Source organism: Delphinapterus leucas, chromosome 3 (genome assembly GCF_059928025.1).
Source record: "Delphinapterus leucas isolate spDelLeu-1000000601 "Yukka" chromosome 3, BTC_Dleu_Yukka2, whole genome shotgun sequence".
Classification (NCBI taxonomy): domain Eukaryota; kingdom Metazoa; phylum Chordata; class Mammalia; order Artiodactyla; family Monodontidae; genus Delphinapterus; species Delphinapterus leucas.
In genome coordinates, this window is record NC_143131.1 from 95,752,676 (window position 1) to 95,774,099 (window position 21,424).

At 36.4% G+C, this 21,424-nt stretch overlaps 1 protein-coding gene across 3 annotated transcripts in view; it reads right to left on the bottom strand.

The window, feature by feature from the left end:
- Positions 1–8,158: 8,158 nt before the first annotated feature.
- The window catches only part of PGGT1B (protein geranylgeranyltransferase type I subunit beta), a 56,881-nt gene continuing 43,615 nt past the window's right edge, over positions 8,159–21,424 (bottom strand). The window contains exons 7-9 of one of the 3 annotated variants that reach the window (XM_022590912.2): positions 18,980–19,164; positions 13,312–13,420; positions 8,159–9,740 (exon numbers count right to left, since the gene is read on the bottom strand). In XM_022590912.2, coding sequence (XP_022446620.1) covers positions 9,559–9,740; positions 13,312–13,420; positions 18,980–19,164 — 476 coding nt within the window. In that variant the 3' untranslated portion in view covers positions 8,159–9,558. Of the gene's footprint in view, positions 9,741–13,310; positions 13,421–17,401; positions 18,151–18,979; positions 19,165–21,424 lie in introns of those variants that run through there. The other 2 variants (XR_016392741.1, XR_016392740.1) reach the window with 2 other exon arrangements.

Consider the following 21,424-nt stretch of genomic DNA (forward strand, 5'->3'; position numbering starts at 1 on the left):
TAAAAAGATTCCTGTCTCTACCATAACCTTCTGAATGAAAAGTTTGGAGGTGAGTCTCACCTTTTTAAAGTGCAGTTCTGAATTTGTCAATCCAAATTCTGAATGTATCTCTATAATATGAGAAAAAAATTTTGTATAACACAAACCATTATCACAACTAACAAAATTTAAAATAATTATTTAATATCACTAAATATCTAGTTCATATCAAATTTCCCTAGTCCTCTCAAAAACGTCTTTTGAAAGTTAGTTTGCTTAAATTAGGACCCAAGCCCAAGTCAGGTCCATGTGTTCCTATGTCTCTTACATTTCTTTTAACCTAGAACAGTCTACCTTATCCCTCTCCTTCCACTTCCTTATGCCATTGGCTTGTTGAAGAAACCAGATTTATCTTTAGGATGTGCTACCTCTGACACAGTTGGATGCTTCCTCGTGGTGCCATTATTACTTTTCCCATTTCACTGGTGAGATCTAGACATTAGCTCTAGCAGATTGATTAGCTTCAGTCTCCGCTGTTTGGACAAGGATACTTTGTAGCTAGTACTGTGTACCTCACTCTGCATTAATCAGGAGGCTCTTACTGATTGTTCTCCTTTTAGAGACAGCAGGGTTAATTAGTGGATTCAGGTGCTGGCAGCATGCGCCTTACTTTTTTTTTTTTTTGCGGTACGCGGGCCTCTCACTGTTGTGGCCTCTCCCGTTGCGGAGCACAGGCTCCCGACGTGCAGGCTCAGCGGCCATGGCTCACGGGCCCAGCCGCTCCGCGGCATGTGGGATCTTCCCGGACCGGGGCACGAACCCGTGTCCCCTGCATCGGCAGGCGGACTCTCAACCACTGTGCCACCAGGGAAGCCCGAGCCTTCCATTTTAACATTCTCCATCACCTTTTCTCCTAATGGTTTCAGTATCCACTGATGGTTTTAGCCTAGAATCTATGAGCATTTGCAAAATAATTCTTTTCTGCCATCATTCCTTTTACATTTAAACTGAGAATTTTTCTGAAAACTGGAACTTTCCCTCATCAACTAGGATGATTTGTTTACTCTGAAAATGCAGGTTGTTCAAGAACAGGCAATAGGAATGCTGACTTTGAGAGAAATGAGGTAATGCTCTAAAATAATGGTGTCTGTTTTCCTGTTTGACACTTCCCTGTCCAAACTGACTGTCATCTGAAAGTGAGTCTAGCTATGCACTGCCAGCCTGCAGTCCTCTGCTTCCTCCCTGGCTCCCAGCTGAGCTTACCTTCTCCAGGGCAGGGAGCTTACTGGTTCCATTCCAGCTTCACACAGCTCTGACGTTGCAGTCCTTTATCTTTCTCACATACGGATTCATTTATCAATTCCACTATTCGAAAAATATTATTTGTTGTGCATGTTTAAAGTTTTGAGCAGTCCAGTTACTGGTGGAGCCAGAATGTGACTAAGGAGGGGTATATGTTAAGATTAACCCCTAATCCTCACAAGCTCTAAAGCCAGCTCAAATGATCACACAATAAACAGAGTTCGGCGATATGCAAATCAACTTCAAGGCAAGTCCCCCAGGCCTCACCGTCTTAAGATGGCCACCCCCTAAGCCCCCACTAAACAGAAATTCTAGAGTTGGCACTGAATCTAAACCTTATTCCACAGAACAGCTCTTCAGCTATTCGAATATGATAAATATGGCCCATTTCTCCTTGCCCCCCTAGAAAGCCTGATCTTCCCACTTCTGACCTTTTTAATATGTGGTACCTTGAAACCAACAGTACACAGTGGTGTCATCACCTCCTTCATTTTAGCTGCCCTACTTCTATTAAAATGATACTTTAATAGGCAGGGATAGTAACTTTGAAAAACTGTTGATTGTTTTTGCCTTTGCATTTCTTGTTCCACCAGAGGCACTCATTTACCTTGAGAGGTTTAGCATATTACAGCAATGAGGAAGGGAGGGAATAAGCAGCTTTAGAGTTTGTAGCAAAATAAGAATCATAAAGCTAGCCTTTGTCATTTGAGAAAGGATTTTATAAATTAAACTGCAGTTTAAGGACTTCCCTGGTGGGGCAGTAGTTAAGAATCTGCCTGCCAATGCAGGGGACACAGGTTCCAGCCCTACTCTGGGAGGATCCCACATGCCGATGAGCAACTAAGCCCGTGTGCCACAACTACTAAGCCTGCACTCTAGAGGCCGCGAGCCACAACTACTGAGCCTGTGTGCCACAGCTACTGAAGCCCATGCGCCTAGAGCCCGTGCTCCGCAACAAGAGAAGCCACCACAATGAGAAGCCCACGCACAGCAACGAAGACCCAATGCAGCCAAAAATAAATAAAAAACAAAAACAAAAAAACCCCCTCCAGTTAACATGTCAAGGCAATGGTAGAGAGAACTCAGAAAATGAAGAAAGTCCCTGCCACAAACGAAGGGGAGAAATCTTATTTACTCCCAGCCCTGGGAAAGTGTGGAAAGGATGAAAGAGATAGGCAGAGGAGAGGAGGTGCGTGGAATGCCTACTTGCAAGGTCTAGACAGGTGTGAAGGAAACTAAGGACATAGGGCCTGGTAGTCTGTCAGTACTGCCCTTAGATCCAGGCAAGAGCACCCCATTCCAATGCTCCCCGTAAGACTGGTGGGTCCCCTTTCTAGAGCATGCCCCCAGCTACCAGAGATCATGGAATTCCCGTGTGAGCCCACTTCCAGGGCCTCCATGGGGTTCTCTCTTGGGTCCCTTTTGGACTGTGCTGCCAGGGTGTGTGTTCACACTTGGATCCAAGGTGTGATGATGGAGCAGCTGCCTGGGGGAGGTGGAGATGACACAGAGCTTGTCAAGGTGTGGGAGGGGGCCTAGGGTGGGGAAAGAGGGCTGGCCATGGGCTGGGAACCCTGAGGAGGCCAAGATTTCTAGATCTGAGCCTGAGTTTCCTTTGAGATGCTTGATAGGGTGATGTTGGTAGGGTAGGAGGCTGGACACGTATGTGGGCGAAGATCACCTGACTCAGACTGTGTGGGGTAAAGAGAAGCTTGTGCTCAGATGGAGGAGGTGCAGGGGGGTGGAGAGAGATCAAGTGGGTGTGAAAGAGCCACCCCCTACACTCCCTCCAAGAAGAAGAAGTGAATGTGGAATCTGTGGCTCTCTCTAATGACTGCAGGGAGCCAGGGCTGGCAGGCTAGCAAATCAGGGAGAAATCTTTCCCCTTTGCCTGCTCTGCTCCAGCCCAGCAGCACCGACTGCCAAATCATGGCCTGGAGTGGAAAATGAAGTTAATTGTGCATTTATGCTATTCACAATTATTTGGTATGACTTGCTTTCCCCCCCACCAAATCTGTTATTATATTTGTCAGTCTAGGAGGATAGAACATAATTTTCTGGTGTGATTTGTAACTCTTAAATATTTAGACATGTGGTACGTGAAGTGGCCTTCTGACCTGCTTCTCCAGGCTTCCTAGAAGAGGCTGCAGTCCTAGGAGAAATAGTTTTAGCTTACCTCTACACCCAGGGTGGCTCAGTACCATTAAGTGGAAGGGGAGGTTACTAGATAAATGAAATGACAGTGTTTCAGGAATAAAGACCTAGGAGCTTCTGCATAGGCCAAAGAGATGGGGTGGGGTGGGGTGGTGTATGTGTGTGTGTGTGTGTGTGTGTGTGTGTGTGTGAAGGGGACAGGAGAGTGCAGATACAGTGTCACTAAAATCAGGGAGATTGGCGGTGCCCTGGGATTAGAGCAAAAAGGCCATAGCGCTGGGACTGTGCAATTAGTGGCAAATGGCAGCAACCCACCTGCAAAGGCCACACTAGACTGGTGGCAGACACCTTAGTAGACACCAGATCAGAACAGCAACCTGCAACAGAGGCCCCCACGAACTGCCAGGAGGCACATATACTCAGCCAACAAGGAGCAAGAGAGAAAAAAAAAAACACTGATATCAGAAGAGACTGAGATTGTTAGCTGACAAATTTAAATGGCCCCGCTCCTTAGCCTCCGCTACCTCTTGATAGACGAAGATACGGGCAAATGAAGATTGGGTCCATTTGAGAAAATAAATGTCATATTTTCTTTGCATAGCTGAGCATTCATTACATTTCAACCCTATTACCACAGACTAAGATCACATTAGCTTTTTTGGAGTGGGAGCAAAGAGCACATTGTTGAATCGCACTCAGCTTACTGTTAACTAAAACTTTTTAAAATTTACATTTGCAAATAATTATGGGGTTCTTACTTGCTTCTCCTGCCCAAGCTGCTTTTTCTAAATCAGTGATTGGTTCTCAAATTTCAGTGTGCATCAGAGCCATGTGAGGGCTTTCAAGAGTTTTAAGATTTTCTCATACAGGTTTTGGACCTCAAGTTTACATATACGTTTCTTGTTTTTTTTTTTCTTTTTTTGCAATCATAAAAGGGATCTTCTCTTCAAGAACATCTTCTAACTAGTTTACGTTTATATACATATATAGTCTTTTATTCTTTTTAGTAAACATTTTTATTGAACTGTAATTATACGTACAGAAAAGTGCACAAATCATAAGTGTACAGCTTGATAAATATTCATAAAGTGAATGCACCTATGTAACCAGCACCTAAATTATGAAACAGAACATCGCCAGCACCACAGACTCTGCCTTGTACTCTTCCAGTCCCTGTGGAGCAAAAGAAACCAGTTGAAAACTAATGCGTCGATTATGATTCCACTTAAAGAAAGTTCAAAACCAGACATATCTGATGGTGATTTAAGTCATGATAGTGCTTACCTTTGAGGAGGGAGGTAGTGATTGAATGAGGGCACTAATTTCTGACACCATAGACAATTTTGCCCATTTTGAACTTCATCTAAATGGAATCAGAGTATGCACTCTTTTGTGTCTGGTGAAGGCTACCGATAGTTGTATGTTAGTTGTATGCAATTGCTACTTTACTAAGTTCTCTTATAGCTTTTCAACAAATTCCTTTGTGCTTTCCAGATATAAAATCATATTTTAAAAGTTTTCCTCTTCCTTTTCAATTCACGTCTTTGTTTTCTTTTGTCTCACTGACTAAATCCCCCAACACAAAGTTAAATAGTAGAGGAGAGAGTGGGCCTTGTTCCTGACTTTAGTATCGACATTAAGATGCTGGCTTTTGGGCACAGGTACACTGTCAATGAATTACTCATCAATTTCTACTTATCGAGTGTATTTAACATAAATGTTAAATTTTGTCAAGTGTCTTTTCTGCAAAGATGGAGATAATCATATGATTTTTCTCCTTAACTCTTTTAATATGATGAATATTAATGGATTGTCTAATAATATTCTTGCATTCCTATAATAAATCCAACTTACTCATGACTTAATATTTTTTGAAAGTGCTGTTGAATTGTTTGCTAATGTACTGTTAACATTTATGTACTGATATATTCATAAGTGAGAGCGGTCTATAATTTTCTCTTTGGTACAAACTTTGTCAGGTTTTAGAAACAATGCTTATCATGTTCACTTTACAAAATGAATTTAGAAGCCTTTTTTGTGTTTTTTGCCCTCAAGAGTCTCTTTATAGCCCCTGGAAATGTTTAAACAACATTAGGATTATTTAATCATGACAGTTTGGTAGAAATACCCTTGAAACAATCTGGGCCTGATTTTTTTTTTTGTAAAGAGTCCATTTGTTTTGAATTTCTGTATCTACTTTGGTAATCTTGGCAATTGGCATTTTTCTAAGAAAGGTTATTATTTTCTAATTTATTATATAAAATTACTCAAAGTAGTGTTATAATTTTGAAAAATTTCCTGTTTTATGTTATCTCTCTTGTCATTTAAACTTTTGTGTTTTTGCTTCCTCCCTTTTTTTCTTGAAAAGATTGTCTGGTGGTTTGTCTATCTTGTCTTCCCTCCTTCCCCCTTTTAATTAATCCCTTCCTTCTACTTCCTTTTGGTTTGCTTTTTCCTCCAGTTTTTAAGACTCAATTGTGTAATTCTTAGCTTTTCTCATTTTTATTGATATTGCTCTAAAATTATAAATTTCCTGTCATAATGGCTTTTTTTTAAGTCAATAAATACTAGGTTTTCATCAGTCTTGTGGTCATGTCCTGCTGGTGTGCTTCCAATGTCTGTGGGGATATTGGGCTGCTTATTCTTTTATTCCTTAAAACAACTTTGAATGGGCTTTGACTGTAATCCTTCTCAGGTTTTGTTGTTTTTGGGTGAAATGAGTTTTCCTGTACTTTTAGGAGGAAGGGGTGCCCTAGGACGACTTTTCTTTGCTCTATGGCCCTAAAGTTCCTCTTTCATTTTCACAAAGTGATTTAAAAGATTATCTATGTCCACATATAATGTCTAGGTATATTGACTTTCCTTCCCAACATTTATCTGGACTCTCTCTTCTTGTTGTCCTATTGTACCTATCCTGTCCAATTTGGATTCTAATTCTAGCTAGGCTTTATCTCATTAGTCTTAAGATGTATACAGGACAGGGCCCAGACTGCTCTAGCACAATCATCAGACCATATCATATTGCTCTAACACTTACCTGCAAATGGGGACCTGTAGAACCCCTCCCAGTTTCAGCTTTTGTTCTCAGACTGGCCCACTGTACTTTCTAGTGAGAAACTGGGGGCAATGCTATAGTTCTATTCTCAAGGCTGTCAGAAACCAGCTGCCTGCCTTTCACTTCCTCCCACACAGATGCTGAAACTATGTTGGTCAGTGGTTTGTCCTTAAAAAACTGTATTCTAAAGTTCATGGGGACACCCTGTCATCTAGTTTTGTAGAATAGCTATCCTAGTTACTCTGGATTCGAATGGGGAGATTCAGAAACTACAGTGCTGCCATCATCTTCCTCGAGTTTAAACTCTGTGAGATCTCTATTACAGAAAAGAGAGGTTTTAAAAACAATTTTATGATGGTTATGACAAATTATAATTAGGAATTTACTTTATTTACTTAGTACTATGCTAAGTGCTTTATATGTATTACCTCATTTGATCTTCAAACAATCTTGTGAGTTAGATTTTTCCCCCCTCATTTTATCAAAGGGGAAGTTAGGGTCCAAGATTACACTGGTGAACTGGCAGATCTAGGATTTAAACCCAAGTCATCTGACTCCAGAGCACCTCCTTACTATACTGACTCTCAAATATTATCAGGCCCAACAGTTTCAAACTATGTACCACTGTCGGCAAAACTTCTATTTGAATTTGAATATTTATAAATAATTATTTAAAGATCTAATTAAAATGTACACATATTATAGGTCAAATCTAAAAGCACTGTAGATGATAAATAGGTTGAATTGTGTTATACGACCTGATGAACCTTGTTTTCATGCATATGCTCAAAACAAGGCCTCTCCAACCATAGTCTAAAAAATACCATACTGGAGTTGGCTGTAGAGCATAGGGAACAGAGTTACTGAGACTTCATATTCCCCTTCTTATTCTATCACCACTGCTAAAGAACCAAGTATATATATGAAATAGTGCTTATAATTTATTTTATTAATACTTTCCTTGTAGGTAACTATTTAGAAAAAGTTGGGAATAGTTTCTCCACAATTCACAATGGGCTGGTATTTTTTTGGTCAATATGCTGCTGTGGAATGTGAACATTCACTGGCCCATAAAGTTTCACAAGGAGGTGTCTCACAAGTATATCAATTAGAATCATATTGTAATATATAATCTTATGCTATTAAATTACACAAGGAGTTAGAAAATATTTAGTAGTTTTTTGAAATACTTTGACCTTGGAATTCTCCTTCATACGAATACGGTTACTATTACTAACTTTTTAAGCTTCCAACCACTAATGGCAATTCAGGAAAAAAAAAAAATGGGGGCTTTTTGAATAGTTCTAAAGCCGTTACATATATGCCATTTTAACTCCTGATGTCTACGAAATGAGTTAGTTTGAGATGTAGATGTCTTAATTTGTCAGAATTTAAACTGGTACAAACTGGAATAACTCGTGGAAGGATGACATCTGTTGTTAGGCTTATTTTATCCCCACCATCAGAAAACTGATTTTATTTCTAATTAAAAAAAAATTTTTTTTTGACTTTGGCAAATTGAGGTTTAAAACTAAGCATGCCAATAATAAATGAATCATTTCTCCAAGTATATACTAGGTTTCCTTTGGGAAGGACCATTGTTTAAGGGTATTTTTTCTCCACTCTAGGAAAGAAATTAAAATAAAAATTTAAATATTACAATACCTAAACAGTGATATTAGTAACTTAGTTTTTATACTGATACTTGTAAAACTAACAGTCCAACATTTATTATCACCAAGACTTTAAATGAAACCCAGTCCCTCTGGTGAAGAGACTTCCTTCTCCATTTCAGCACTACTCTCATAACTTTGAACGTCACAGAGCAACAGTGACAGATGTAATTTATTGATAAATTGATTACTAATAAAAATGAGTTTTTATACTAATTCCTTTACAATTAGCTAGGTCACAGAACGAAGAAAACAAAACAAAGAAAAGCAAAACCCCAGTCCTTAACCCCTAAACGGTACATTTCCTTCCCACTTACCTGAAAATACAAAAATATGAATGACCGTGTATGGAGCTACACCATTAACTTTACTTGAGTGGTGCTATTTTTTTTACTTAAATGTTTACTTATTTCATTTGAAAAAATTAGAAAATCATCAGTTTGAAATTTGAGCAGCTAACACACTGGGGCAACAAACTAAAAATAACAATCCAAATGGCTAAAAATAACTCAGTTATAAAAGTACAAGTATAATTTACAGTATCACATATCTCAGAAAAAGAAACAAAACCATTAAATGGCTTTCCTTCTAGATAAGACTGTTTTCTCTGCAGAAAGGAAAAAAAAGGAACTAATGATTTGAGATTAAAATCAAACATAACTGTTATTTACCCCAGCAACATCTAAAATAAATGACCCGCACAGCACAAAACTTCCCCATTCACAATCACATAGAGTTATATTACTTGTCCCTCAGTTACATAATAGTCTTCTTAAAACAATCTCCCTTTAGAAAATTATTGTATTAGTTAAGCCTATTCATTCTTGCTATGAAGTTAATTTCATTTGTATAGGCCACAAAAGTTTAATCGGCACATTTTACTTAAGTCAAAATAAGTCTTCTTTTTAAAAATTATGGGATCATCTGTTTTCAAAGAATAATCCCAGATACTTAATTCATTAAAGCAATGTTCTACCATCAGCAGTCAAGCTTTTTAAATGATCACTAAGTGTTCACCTGAAGATTATCAACGCTATGTGAACTGTAAACCTCTTTTGAAGATTTGTATTTATGATACAATTTTGTACTGAAGAGCTTTTTAAAAAGATAACCTTCATACATACAGTTAGTTTGCCTCAAAGAACTCAGAAATACAGTATATAAACATTTAAGAACCACAACAGAGTCCACTGTGGTTCAAACTTCAACAAAGATTTCCTTGAAACCTAGTACGATGGTTACTGGCTCAAGACCATATACCAAAGTGACATCAGCACAAGATTCGATTGTAAGACTCTACCTCTTAAAAAAAAGAGCACACTTGGTTATACATGGCTTTTAACCTTGAGCTACAGTTAGGCTACAAATCCCCCCACCCTCCCAATCTAAAGTTAGTCATGTGGAGATGTGTACATTCTCTGAGCACTGTTTAGAGTCCTTGGTTTTCCAGCTCTGATGTAGATCTCGAAGGCGCTCAGAAGTCCGTGTGCTTACGTTCAGGGCAGGATGAACTTTACAAATGCCACTTTCCTCCATTAGTGACAGGCCACAAATTCCAAAGTATGCATGCAAAGCATCTGAAAATAAGGCAGTTTTATCACAACAGGCATTCTTATTTGTACAAAATATTTTAGCTACTTATCAGCCCATCACTACATTAAAAATAAATTTAGAAAAATACTAAATACAGTTTTTGAAATATTTGCTGTCTCAAACCCCAAATGTTTAAAAACCAGGTATCAAAATCAGATGATACATTATGCAAGAAAACATCACTAACAAAGGAGAACAGTTCCTAGCTGAAGGAGTGACATTACCAACATCCTCTGTGATTAAAGAACAAAAAGGAAGAGTACCAGTGATATAAAAGACTTCTCACTCTAATGGGTTTTCCCTTTTGCTTACTATAGAATATGGAAACAAGGAGCTTTATATCATAAACAGAAATTTTTTCTTAAAAGTGAAAATAAACCTCAGAATCTAAGTAGCATTAGCCCTCCCCCCTAAGTTTTACCTCTGACAGTTCCTAAACCATATATGATGACAATACTATGTTAAATGAAAGAAGCTTAGGCAAAATAATCCATTCTGGAATGCTGTACCATATTTAATTTCCCTATTTCAGGTAATGTCAGTCATTCTAAAAATATATGACCTGACAATAAAAACAAACTCACACGTTCTATTTGGTCATAATAATGTGAGTGTTCATACCATAACAATGCTTCTACAATGGCCTCACTACTGTTTCCCATCTTTCAGGGGGCAGCAACTTTCTTCCATTAAATGGCCACTGAAATCACAAGGCTGTTGCTTGCCTGAGAGCCTTATATGACTTCTGAAAGGGCTCAGAGCTCTGCAGTTATGGGAACGCTACAAAATGCAGATTTTGTAGCAGTCAAAATTTTTTTCTGTTTTTGAGTTCGTCATCATTTATGGTCTCATGAGCTATTAAAGTTCAAAACATCTTTTGTGTCAAAAGAATTAAAGAGAAAGTTTTACTCACAAAAGTATCATTTACTTTTCAAAAAAGGAATGACAGATAGTTGTGCTTACTCAATGTTATTTGTGAAAAAGTTATTTCACCAATGAAGGTCCATGTTAATCCCCTTTTATGTCTTTTTCAGAGAATACTTAGGTTTCTTCTAGCTCATTTTCCTCTAATTTTCAGACCACAAAAAATAAACTTGATTTTTCCTATACTATTATAGTTTTCTTGCAGTTTTTCTAAAATTAAAAAGCAACATTAAATTTTATTGTACAGAAATAAGGAAACTTTTCTAGGAAAAGAATGCAACAGAAAATACACTTAGAATAAATAAAATAGGATCTTACACTTTCCAGTAATGTAAGAATAATTTTTTTTTCTCAAAAGGATGTTTTGTAAAAGCTAATGAAATAGAAGTTAAATGTTTCAATCCTCAAAAACAAAAAAAAAAAAACCAAAAAACCCTCTTTGTCTGTAGGTGATGACGTATTCAAGCACTTTAGAGTTGAAATATATATTTTCCTCATAAGTTTTTCCTATAAATGTATATAAAATCTCTGTGTCAAATCTGCTACTAGATTGATTTATTAGAACCAAGAATAAGCTAATTTAAAAAACTCTTACTAAAATGATTTTTATAACAGCTCTGGGAACAGATCTTTTCCACATAAATTCAATTTATCATACAAAGACTTCCTATGCTCTGTAATGTACAGGAACTGAAGACATTGTAACATATCTATAAAAAATATTACATCCAAGTATTTACTCAAATGTTAAACAACTGATCTCTCTAGAAAAAAGCTCCAAGAATTTTCTTTTAAAAAAGCTACTGTAAAACATCAAAATGTATCTCAGTATGTTTATATAACAAATGCTTTTCAAGAGACTGTCATTTCCCTATTCCCATTATTTGTTAAAACAGTACATTATTTTTTAAAATAGTACCATGTACTGATTGAAAACAATGGAATCAATACCAAAAGAACTGTTTTCTTGAGGCACTTTTCAAACATATTTATAGCTATGTGTTATAGATATCAAAATTTTAAAATATTATTTTGCTTTAGAAATTAAAAGCATTGTACATTTTTTAAAAAGAAGCATAGTTTGCATGAAAATACACGTAAATATGGATGTCAGGAAATATTCCTGCTCACTTCAGGTAAAAAAACATGATTCCATGAGCCCCTTATTTATACTTCAATTCAGGTACATATCCTGACTGTAACTGTTCTATGACAAGAGAGGAGGTGAAGAGGTTCTAGACTAATAATAAAAACCATGACACTACTGCAATGCTGCAAAAACAATCATTCCTTAAATCTAGTGTCATATATTTATAGCTAATACTTGGTCAATTTGCTTATCAAAAGTGTCAGTGTTCTGACTTATTTTTAACAAAGTCTTGAATTGAGTTTTTTGGAAGCTATAAATAGATTCATTTTGTTGGAGGTGAAACCTAAGGGGGAAGGGCAAGCAGCTTGGAGAACGATGCTAGCGGTGGGAGAGGAGCCAAATCCTGGGAAGGCCTTGTGTGCAGTGCCAACTGACTCTGAGTGCTAAGAAAGTTTTTCAACAATTGTAACAGACTTAACAGAAGAGTTTAGATTAGAGGTTCTCTTTTGCATCAGAGATCCCTTTGGGAGTCTGAAAAGAGCTTTGGCCCCTTTCCTCTCATTTAAGCAAATGTACATACACACACACAGTGTCACTAGGAGGGGCACTGGACTAGAGGAAGACTGGTAAGACATTTTCAGAATCCTAGGCCTGAACTTGGGCCTAGTGCCACCAAAGTTTTGGGGCAGGGCAGAGCACGGAGATGATGAGCTGTGTTGGCAGGCTAGGCCTGAGGGGTCTGTAGATGGCATCCATGTAGTTACTGACTTTATTATAGTAGAGCATGCAGCTTAGACTATGGCCTGTCTAGGTTTGGAAAATAGCAGAATTATCCACATATTTTGAAGAAATGTCATTATTTCTGAAGAACCCTTTTAAAAGTACTTATGAAATACAAGAATCCTCTGTTCTTCACATCTATGCCTTTCCTGAGCTGGGAAAGCATGGAATATTGTATTGTCTGAATCTATTTGGTTCCTGAGTTTTAGAGTGAATGGTCTGAGAGTTCATATAGCAAAAGTATTCATCTAAAAAAATAACCTGAATCTGCCAAAATTCAGAGAATAAGAGTATGGACAGTGAGGGGCACCTGTATTCAGGATTTGAGATTTCTGATTTAATGACTTACGAAAAGAGTAAGAACTAGCTCCCTTTTGGATTTAAGAGTAATTTATTCTGCAGAGCTCAAATGATAGCTAGTAATCCTAAAGATCTTGGATGAACCAATTCTATTTTGGACAGGGACCATTCAGACCATCTGCCTTACTGCTCGCAACAAGATGAAACACTGCTAAGTGAAATATATGGAAAAAAGGGCAAACTATACCAATACATCTTGATAATCAAATCCTTCCTTTACACCCCAAAGACCCTAAATCTACCGTAAACTTAAACAATTTACCTTCTTAAAAACATTATTTAAAGTAAGTTTACAACTGTGCCTATATTTTCTACCATATGCCCTTTCTGACAAAGATGCTTGAAGATCTACTCAAAAAATAAACAAAAGTTGCTCTGGATTTATACAAAAAGTAAATTACCTGGATGACTATCTGGCCACTTGGCAAATCCCCCTACGAGGCGATCTTGAGTTGATAAGATATAATTTCTATTTTTCTCGAAGTTAGTATACTGGAAAATTTTCAGAAGCTGAAATGACATTACAAATATAAATTTATTGACATAAAACTTTCATATTGACCTTTGGCTCAATTTTCAGATATATGTAATTTAAATATGCTTTTCTCTAATTAAGTAAGGCTCTCAGAGCAAGCCTAGGGGGCTTGAGCGTTTAAAATTCTCAACCACATTAACTTTTTTTTATCATCTTATCAAATATACTCTCCTTTTCTTGACCCACTCACTATTTCCTTCTTTTGAACCATACCCAACTGACTTCTCTGCATCACATTTAGCTACATTCAAAACACAACTTCCCAGTATGTTCAACTTCATCAGTTATTTTTAAAAGGGCAATTTAATTAACCTATATTCTAACTCTTATAACAGGCTTTTGAACTATTAGTTACAAATTGCTGGTAATGAAAACTAAAAATATTTCAAAAAAAGAGCAACAAAAATTATTAACCACGTGCTAGAGACAGTTTTGTTTGAGAATAGTAAAAAATTAAAGCTCTTTAATTAGGAAAGATACAAGGTGAGACAAATACAATTTTAGCATAAAAAAATTATGTAGCTTAAAGATTTAGGACATGTATTTGTCCTTTCTCTGAAGATCCCATTCAATAGAAAAAAATAAAGGATTGTCAAACTGTGAAGAGAACGGGGTCAGGGAGTGGTGAGCAGTAGATAAGAAAGTTCAAGAAGTGTCACAAAGCAGCTGAAAGTGTGTCAATAAATCAGAGAGCCACGAAAGGTATTAATGATTAATAAAGAAGCATTATTTCTCAAAAAGAGAAACAAGACCAATAATAAGGTTATGGTACAAATAAGAAACCAACTTATTCATTCATTTGGTTTAATTAATAGAATATAAGCAGAGACTCTTTAGACTCCTGATGCTAGGAACATTTTTCATCAAGTGGCACATAGGTCATTACATAGAAAGAAAGAACAATAATCTTAACACTGTACTTGGTTTAGCAATAAAAAGTATTTATACAGCCCTAATATGTGATTACTGGTTTTCAAATTTTAAAAAAGGCAAAGCATAAAATATTTGATCACTGTTACTGAACAAAATATGAATGTCACCTAAGTTGATGTTGTAAAAGTAAAGGTAAAGGTAAACTGAAAGGTTTAGAAGGGAGAAGAAGAGAAATGGTTCAGAACTAAAAAAAATATATACCAGTAACAATATGCTGGAAAAAGGGGAGGCCAAATCTTCATTTTTCATGGTTGGGAATATGTTTTCATAGCTGGGATAATGCCTAAAGGTGTTAAGTCAAGAAATCAGCATATTTAAAGTTATTATTTAAAGTTATCCATAAGAATTAAAAATTTTAAAAAGGTTTAAAAGTAGTTGCCTTTAGAAAGTTGTCAAAGACCACCAAGGTCATATCAAAAAGACTCAAGAAACAACTTGAAGGGGCTCCTACTGGCTAAAGATGGGACAATTTGAGCATCAAAAAGAACAATGTAATGGACTAAAATGGATAAAATATATTAAAATCTATGAGTTCACAGTGATACTCAAAGGGTAAAAAAGAAAAAACCCTAAAACCCAATTATTTTATTGGAAAACTTTAGAGGATGCTAGGGAACCAACTCACCGACTGAATGAACATTATTAAAATTAAGAGAAAGAATCATCTGCCTTTCTCGGTATAACCATACCTTAAGTTAAAGTGAAATTCTTCTTTATAAAAGAATCCTAGTTAATAAATTTAGAGGGAATGATAGAATATCACCATATAGCAACCCCCAATGACATAATGGACCTAAGTAATGATCCTCAATGGCTGCTAAAACCATTCCGTAAGAAGATGATGAAGCTTTTATACATCGGCAACAAACAATCCAAAAGAAAACTAAGAAAGCAATTCCACTCATAACAGCTTCCAAAAGAATTTAAATACTTAGGAATAAACCTATCTAAGCAGGTGAAAGATCTGTATGCAAAAAACTACCAAACACCGGTGAAAGATTAAAGATCTAAATAAATGGATAAACATTCCATCATCATGGATAGGAAGACCTGACATTGTTAAGATGTCAACACTACTCAAAGCAATCTACAGATTCAATGTAAACTCTATCAAAATTTCAACAGCCTTTTCCCTAAGAAATGGTAAAGCCAATCCTTGAATTCACATGAAATTGCAAGGGGCCCTGAAGAGCCAAAACAATCTTTAAAAAGAAAAATGTCAAGAACTCATACTTCCTGATGTTGAAACTTATTACAAAGCTACAGTAATTAAAACAGTAAGGACCAATGCAATAGAATGGAGAGCCCAGAAATAAACAGATGATTTTCGACAAAGGTGCCAAGACAATTTAATGGGTAAAGAACTGTCAAATGGCATTGGGAAAGCTGGATGTCCACATGTAAAAGGATGAAGCTGAAGCTCTTGCTTTATACCATATACAAAAATCAACTCAAAGTGGATCAAAGACCTAAGTTCAAGAACTAAAACTATAAAACCGTTGGAATAAAACATCGGGGAAAATCTTCGTAACATTGGATTTGGCAATGATTTCATGGAATAACAACCAAAAGCACGGGCAACAAAAGAAAAAATAAATAAATTGGACATTTCTCCAAAGAAGATACACAGGATGGCCAATAAGCACATCAAAAGGTGCTCGATATCACTAATCATTAGGGAAATGCAAATCAAAACCACAATGAGATGTCACCACATAGCCATTAGGATGGTATTATAAAAAAAAAAAACAGAAAAAACAGGTATTGGTGAGAATGTAGAGAAACTGGAACCCTTATACATTGCTAGTGGGAATGTAAAATGGTGCAGCCACTGTGGAAAATAGTTTGGTGGTTTCTCAAAAAGTTGAACACATAATTACCATGTAATACACCGATTCCACTCCTAGGTAATTATCCAGAAACAGATATTTATTTTACACCAGTGCTCACTGCCACCATATTTACAATAGCCAAAAGGTGAAAACAATCCAAGTGTCCATCAACAGATGAACAGAAAAACAAAATGTGGTATATACATAAAACAGGTATATTTACTCAACCATAAGAAGGAACGAAATTTTGATATATGTGACAAAATGGATGGAGCTTGAGAAATATAAGCCAGACACAGGACACAGTAGATTATATGATTCTACTTATATGATGTACCTAGAATAAGTAAATTCAGAGACAAAAAGTAGAATAGAGGTTAGCAGGGGCTGGAGGGATGGGAGAATGGGGAGTTACTGTTTAATGAGCACAGTTTATGTTTAGGATGATGAAAATGTTTGGGGTATAGACAGTGGTATTGGTTACACAACACTGTGCTTTGTACACTTATAAATAATTAAACTTTATTACATTACGTATCTTTTAACACCATAAAAAAAAGTGAACAAAGAAGGCTCATGGGGAACTTTATAATGGATGAATCAGTTTTGACAACTCTGGAGCCCTTTGATCAAAAGGAGAGCCAGCCAGAGATTATATTATATGCCTCTTGATGTGATGCAATAGGAAATATATATCATCCTGACTTGATATTTAATGATAAGGAACTATGGCTGATTTCTTAGAAGTGATATTACAGTTCCATTTTTTAAAAAGCTCTTTTTGTTTAGCGATTATACTGAAAATTTTCCAGATAATATAAAAAATGGTATCTGGGATTTGCTTTAAAATATTAGTCAGTGAGGGTGAGGGAAGTGGATAAGTATATGGATGAATGAAGGCTGGCTTTGGGATGACAACTGTTGGCTTTGGGATGACAACTGTTGAGATTGGTTGATGAACATATTAAGGGTTCATTATACACTATTCTCTCTTCTTTTGGGTATGTTTGAAATTTTTCATAATTATAAAAATTAATATGGTGCACCTGAGGAATGGCACTAGAAGTGAGGAGACAGAGACTACTGCCTTCATTTTAAATCGTTCTATTTTCCCAATTCATTTCAACCACATGTATGAATTTTGTTTAAGAGAAAAAATTAGGATATTATAGTAAGTCCCCACATACGAACCTTTAAGTTGTGAACATTCAAAGATGCGAACGTGCATTCACATGTCCAATCGCGTAAGTCAGTTCACATGTCTGGCGTACATTGTCACATGCGTGCATCCTCTACAAGTGGTTGTGCTTTTTGTGTACTCTACTGTACAGTACTGTATAGAGTACAGTAGTACAGTATCTTTATTTCAAGCTAGATCTGCAAGAGGACGACTTCATTGAATTCCTTGCTGTGCAACAGGAGAAGTTTACTAATGAAGACCTGATGGAACTGGAGGCCCAGAGAAAGGATGAAGAGAGACAAGAGGAAGAAGTGGTAACTGAAGAACCGAAGAGATTCATGATGCAGGAAATGGCAAGGGGATTTTCTTTATTTGAGGAGACACTGTTAGTTTTTGAGGCACAGGACCCGAATGCAGAACGGTACACGAAGGTTGCAGCAGCCATTCAGAATGCAATCCAGTGCTAGCGTGTCATCTATGACGAGAAAAAAAGAGCTACTAACCAGACATCACTGGATCGTTTTTTCAAGAGAGTAGATAGAACTGAATCCAGCAAGGAACCAGAACCTGTGCCATCCACGTCAGGCGTGAGTGAAATTGCAGCTTGCCCTCCGTCTCCTGTTGCTGACGATCCTTTGGCTCTACCATCTCCCACCTCCTCTCCCATCTCCAGTCAGTAACTCTTCTTGCCTGTTCACTCGATGCCAGCCCCTGTATGCCAGCTGTGGTACTGCACTATAGTACTTTTCAAAGTACTATACTGTAGGATTAAAAATGTTTTACTTTTTGTGTTTGTTTTTTACATATTATTTGTGTGAAAAGTATTATAAACCTATTACAGTACAGTACTATACAGCCGATTGTGTTAGTTGGGTACCTAGGCTAACTCTGTTAGACTTAAAAACAAACTGGACTTACAAACGCACTCTCGGAACGCAACTTGTTCATATGCAGGGGACTTACTGTGTATAGATGATGAACATAGACTTTTGTTAGATTCCTGAATATCAGGCCTAGGTGATATGTTTTAAAGGCAAAAAGGGCAATTTTAAGGTATTGAAAACTTGTGGGTACGCAATGGCTAATAAGCTTATGTATTTAGGTACATCAAAAGGTAGTAGAGATGGGGAAAATGTATGAACATATTAATCAATACATTTCAGAAGGCTTATACAAGTAAATTAATACAAAATAGAAAACCTTAGATGGTTTCTAAAGGAATGACCCATGGTTTACCTTTTAAGATTAAATTTTCCCATAAACCCTTTACTGGTATGTTCAGACAGATCTCCTCACTAGACAGACCACCGATCAGTTTCAGGTAAAAGTTTTTTATGACATTACACCTACTTTCTTACATAGGTTCTGGGACACTAGAGCTTTATAAGAATAGAAATTTCTAAGTAGTACAACAGATAACTGAATTCTGTGGAAAAACCATACAGAGACTAGCTTTGCCAGAGCAACAGGAAAAACCTTTTGCCCTAAACCTAACAATATTTAATGAACATTACAAAGACCAAACCCTTTACGCACCGTTTTTTTATTAACAAAGAGTAAAGGTTTCTCATTTTTATTATTTCTCTTACCTTTAGAGTTGCTCCCACCCAAAAAGAATAACAGGTGTCGACAGGCTTATTAGGTCTTCCATGATAACCATTTTGTTGTCTCATTATACACCACCTCTTTATCCTGTTCAATTCTTTTTCTGAAAAAACTTCTTCTAGTTTACCCATCAGGCACAGTGATGCAATGCCACAAAAAGTTGATCCTCCTGTTAATTAAAACCACACAATACTTTAAACTTATTAGATGTCTAGGAAAATAATATGAAATGATTGAAGAAAAAAAGGGTTAAATAACTCTAGAAAATAGTGAAATAAAATTAAAAGACAATTAATTTTACTTTTATTTCACTATTTTATTTACCTTAATTTCACTATTTAAAATAACCACTAAGCACTGGAGTCTTCAATATGAACTTGATGAAATAGAAAAAAATTAAAATAACTTAAGGCCGTAAGAACAATTTTTTAAATGAAAAAAGATTTAGAAAGTAGTTCAAAATTATATGGTTAATGGGAGAGTTGAAACTAAAATCTAGAACTCCTACTCCCTGTCTACTACTCTATCACCTGAGTCTGATTTTAATTCCCTTAAAGACAGTGTATTGATTATGAATTGAGGTTCCATCTGCCTAAAGCTACAGACTGATTTTCACATATAACATAAACTAGAAGCTTATATGTCAGCTTAAGAAATTTAAGGAAGAAAAGTTTCAGCAAAGGGCAAGAGTGTGTGTGTGTGTGTGTGTGTGTGCGCGCGCGTGTGTGTTGGGGATGGGGGTAGTATGGAGAAGAAAACTGTATCTGGAAGTAGATGCACAATACAGGTCCATGCTCACTATGGTAGACTGACTAATGCCCCCCAGTGATATCCAGGTCCTAATCCCTGAACATGGGCATGCTACCTTATATGGCAAAAAGGACTCTGCAAATGTGATGGAAGTTAAGGATCTTGAGAAGGGGAGATCATCCTGGATGGGGTGTACCCTAAGTGTAACCACAAGTGTCCCTATAAAAGGGGGGCAGAGGGAGATTAAACTACAATCAAAGAGGAGGCATTGTGACTATGGAAGCAGAGACTAAAGTGATGAGACAAGAAGTCAAAGAATGTCAGCAGCCACCAGAAGCTGAAAGAGACAAAGGAACAGATTATCCCCTGGAGCCTCCAGAAAAAACCTGCTCTGCTGACATCTTGATTTGAAGCCCTGTAAGATGCAGTTCAGACTTCTGGCCTCTGGAACTGTAAGAGAATAAATTTGTGTTGTTTTATACCCCTAAGTTTATTAAAATGTTACAGCATCAATAGAACCAATATAGTCACAAAGGTAATTACTTTCCTCGGGAAATGAAAAGTCAGTATTTTTCCATAAAGGAAAAAACAACAACAAAAAAACCCCCGCCACTTTCCATTGGCGTTATCTGCTGTCAACTCCAAACAATTTGAAAATACTTATATTTCCAACTTATTACAACTTGACCTAGTGATTTTTATTAATTCCATCTCTTTAAATAGATTGTTCCTAATATGCCTCATCCTGTAACTTTCCTTCTGGTGTTACAAATCTTGGCTGTATTCTCTGGCAAAGGAAAAGTGAGCATTTTCTCTAGAAAATGCAAGGCAGCTATCACATTAAAAGAGTCACTGTCAAAAAATAAAAATAAACAAATAAAAGGGTCACACTGTAAGAACTATTTAGTCTTCAGAATTTTTCCCAATGGAAAAAAAAAAGGGAGATCTATGTTAGTCATGAGTGAATTAAAATAAAACAAATTTATCATAACCTTTTAGAATAATTTCTATTCAGCAACTATCAATCTTATTTCCCCTTCAATGACCTACTAGTTTCAATTTCTCTTTCATGAGAAGCTGGCCATGACTGCAGGTATTATTACATCATTAAATATAAAGCCTCTAAGAGAAAGTACATAATCTTTAAAACTATCTACCAAGAAATAAAGACACACTTAATTGTTACTCTCCAAAATAATTGTTCGGATTTTTTAAAGCAAACTGGCACAATTCAAAATAAAAATACTCTTTACTTTGCCCAAATGACCAGATTTTGAAAATGACAATTTCTGAAGTAAGCCTGGTCTCTGAGTAGCCAAACACAGTCATTACAAAGTCTATTCTTTAAGCTAAAATTCACTTATCAACATTTACCCCTGAGAGGTTCCTGTGTAAACAATTTTAGAACACCAGTTCTAAAAATCTGGATTAAAAGTAGGATGTTAGAAGAGTGTTAGAGGCAGACAAAAACAGCAAGAAAAGACAGGTAACATTATGACAATAAGTACAGTAAGAAAAAGCGGGCACAAGAACTCAACTAGAATATCCTTTTGGGGCTAAATAGGATTAGGTCAATGATTCCTACAAGCTTCAAAAAACTTTGAGAATGTTACATCACTATATATATTAAAGTACAATTTAAGAATTCCTTCTCATAATAATGATCTGAATTCATCAAG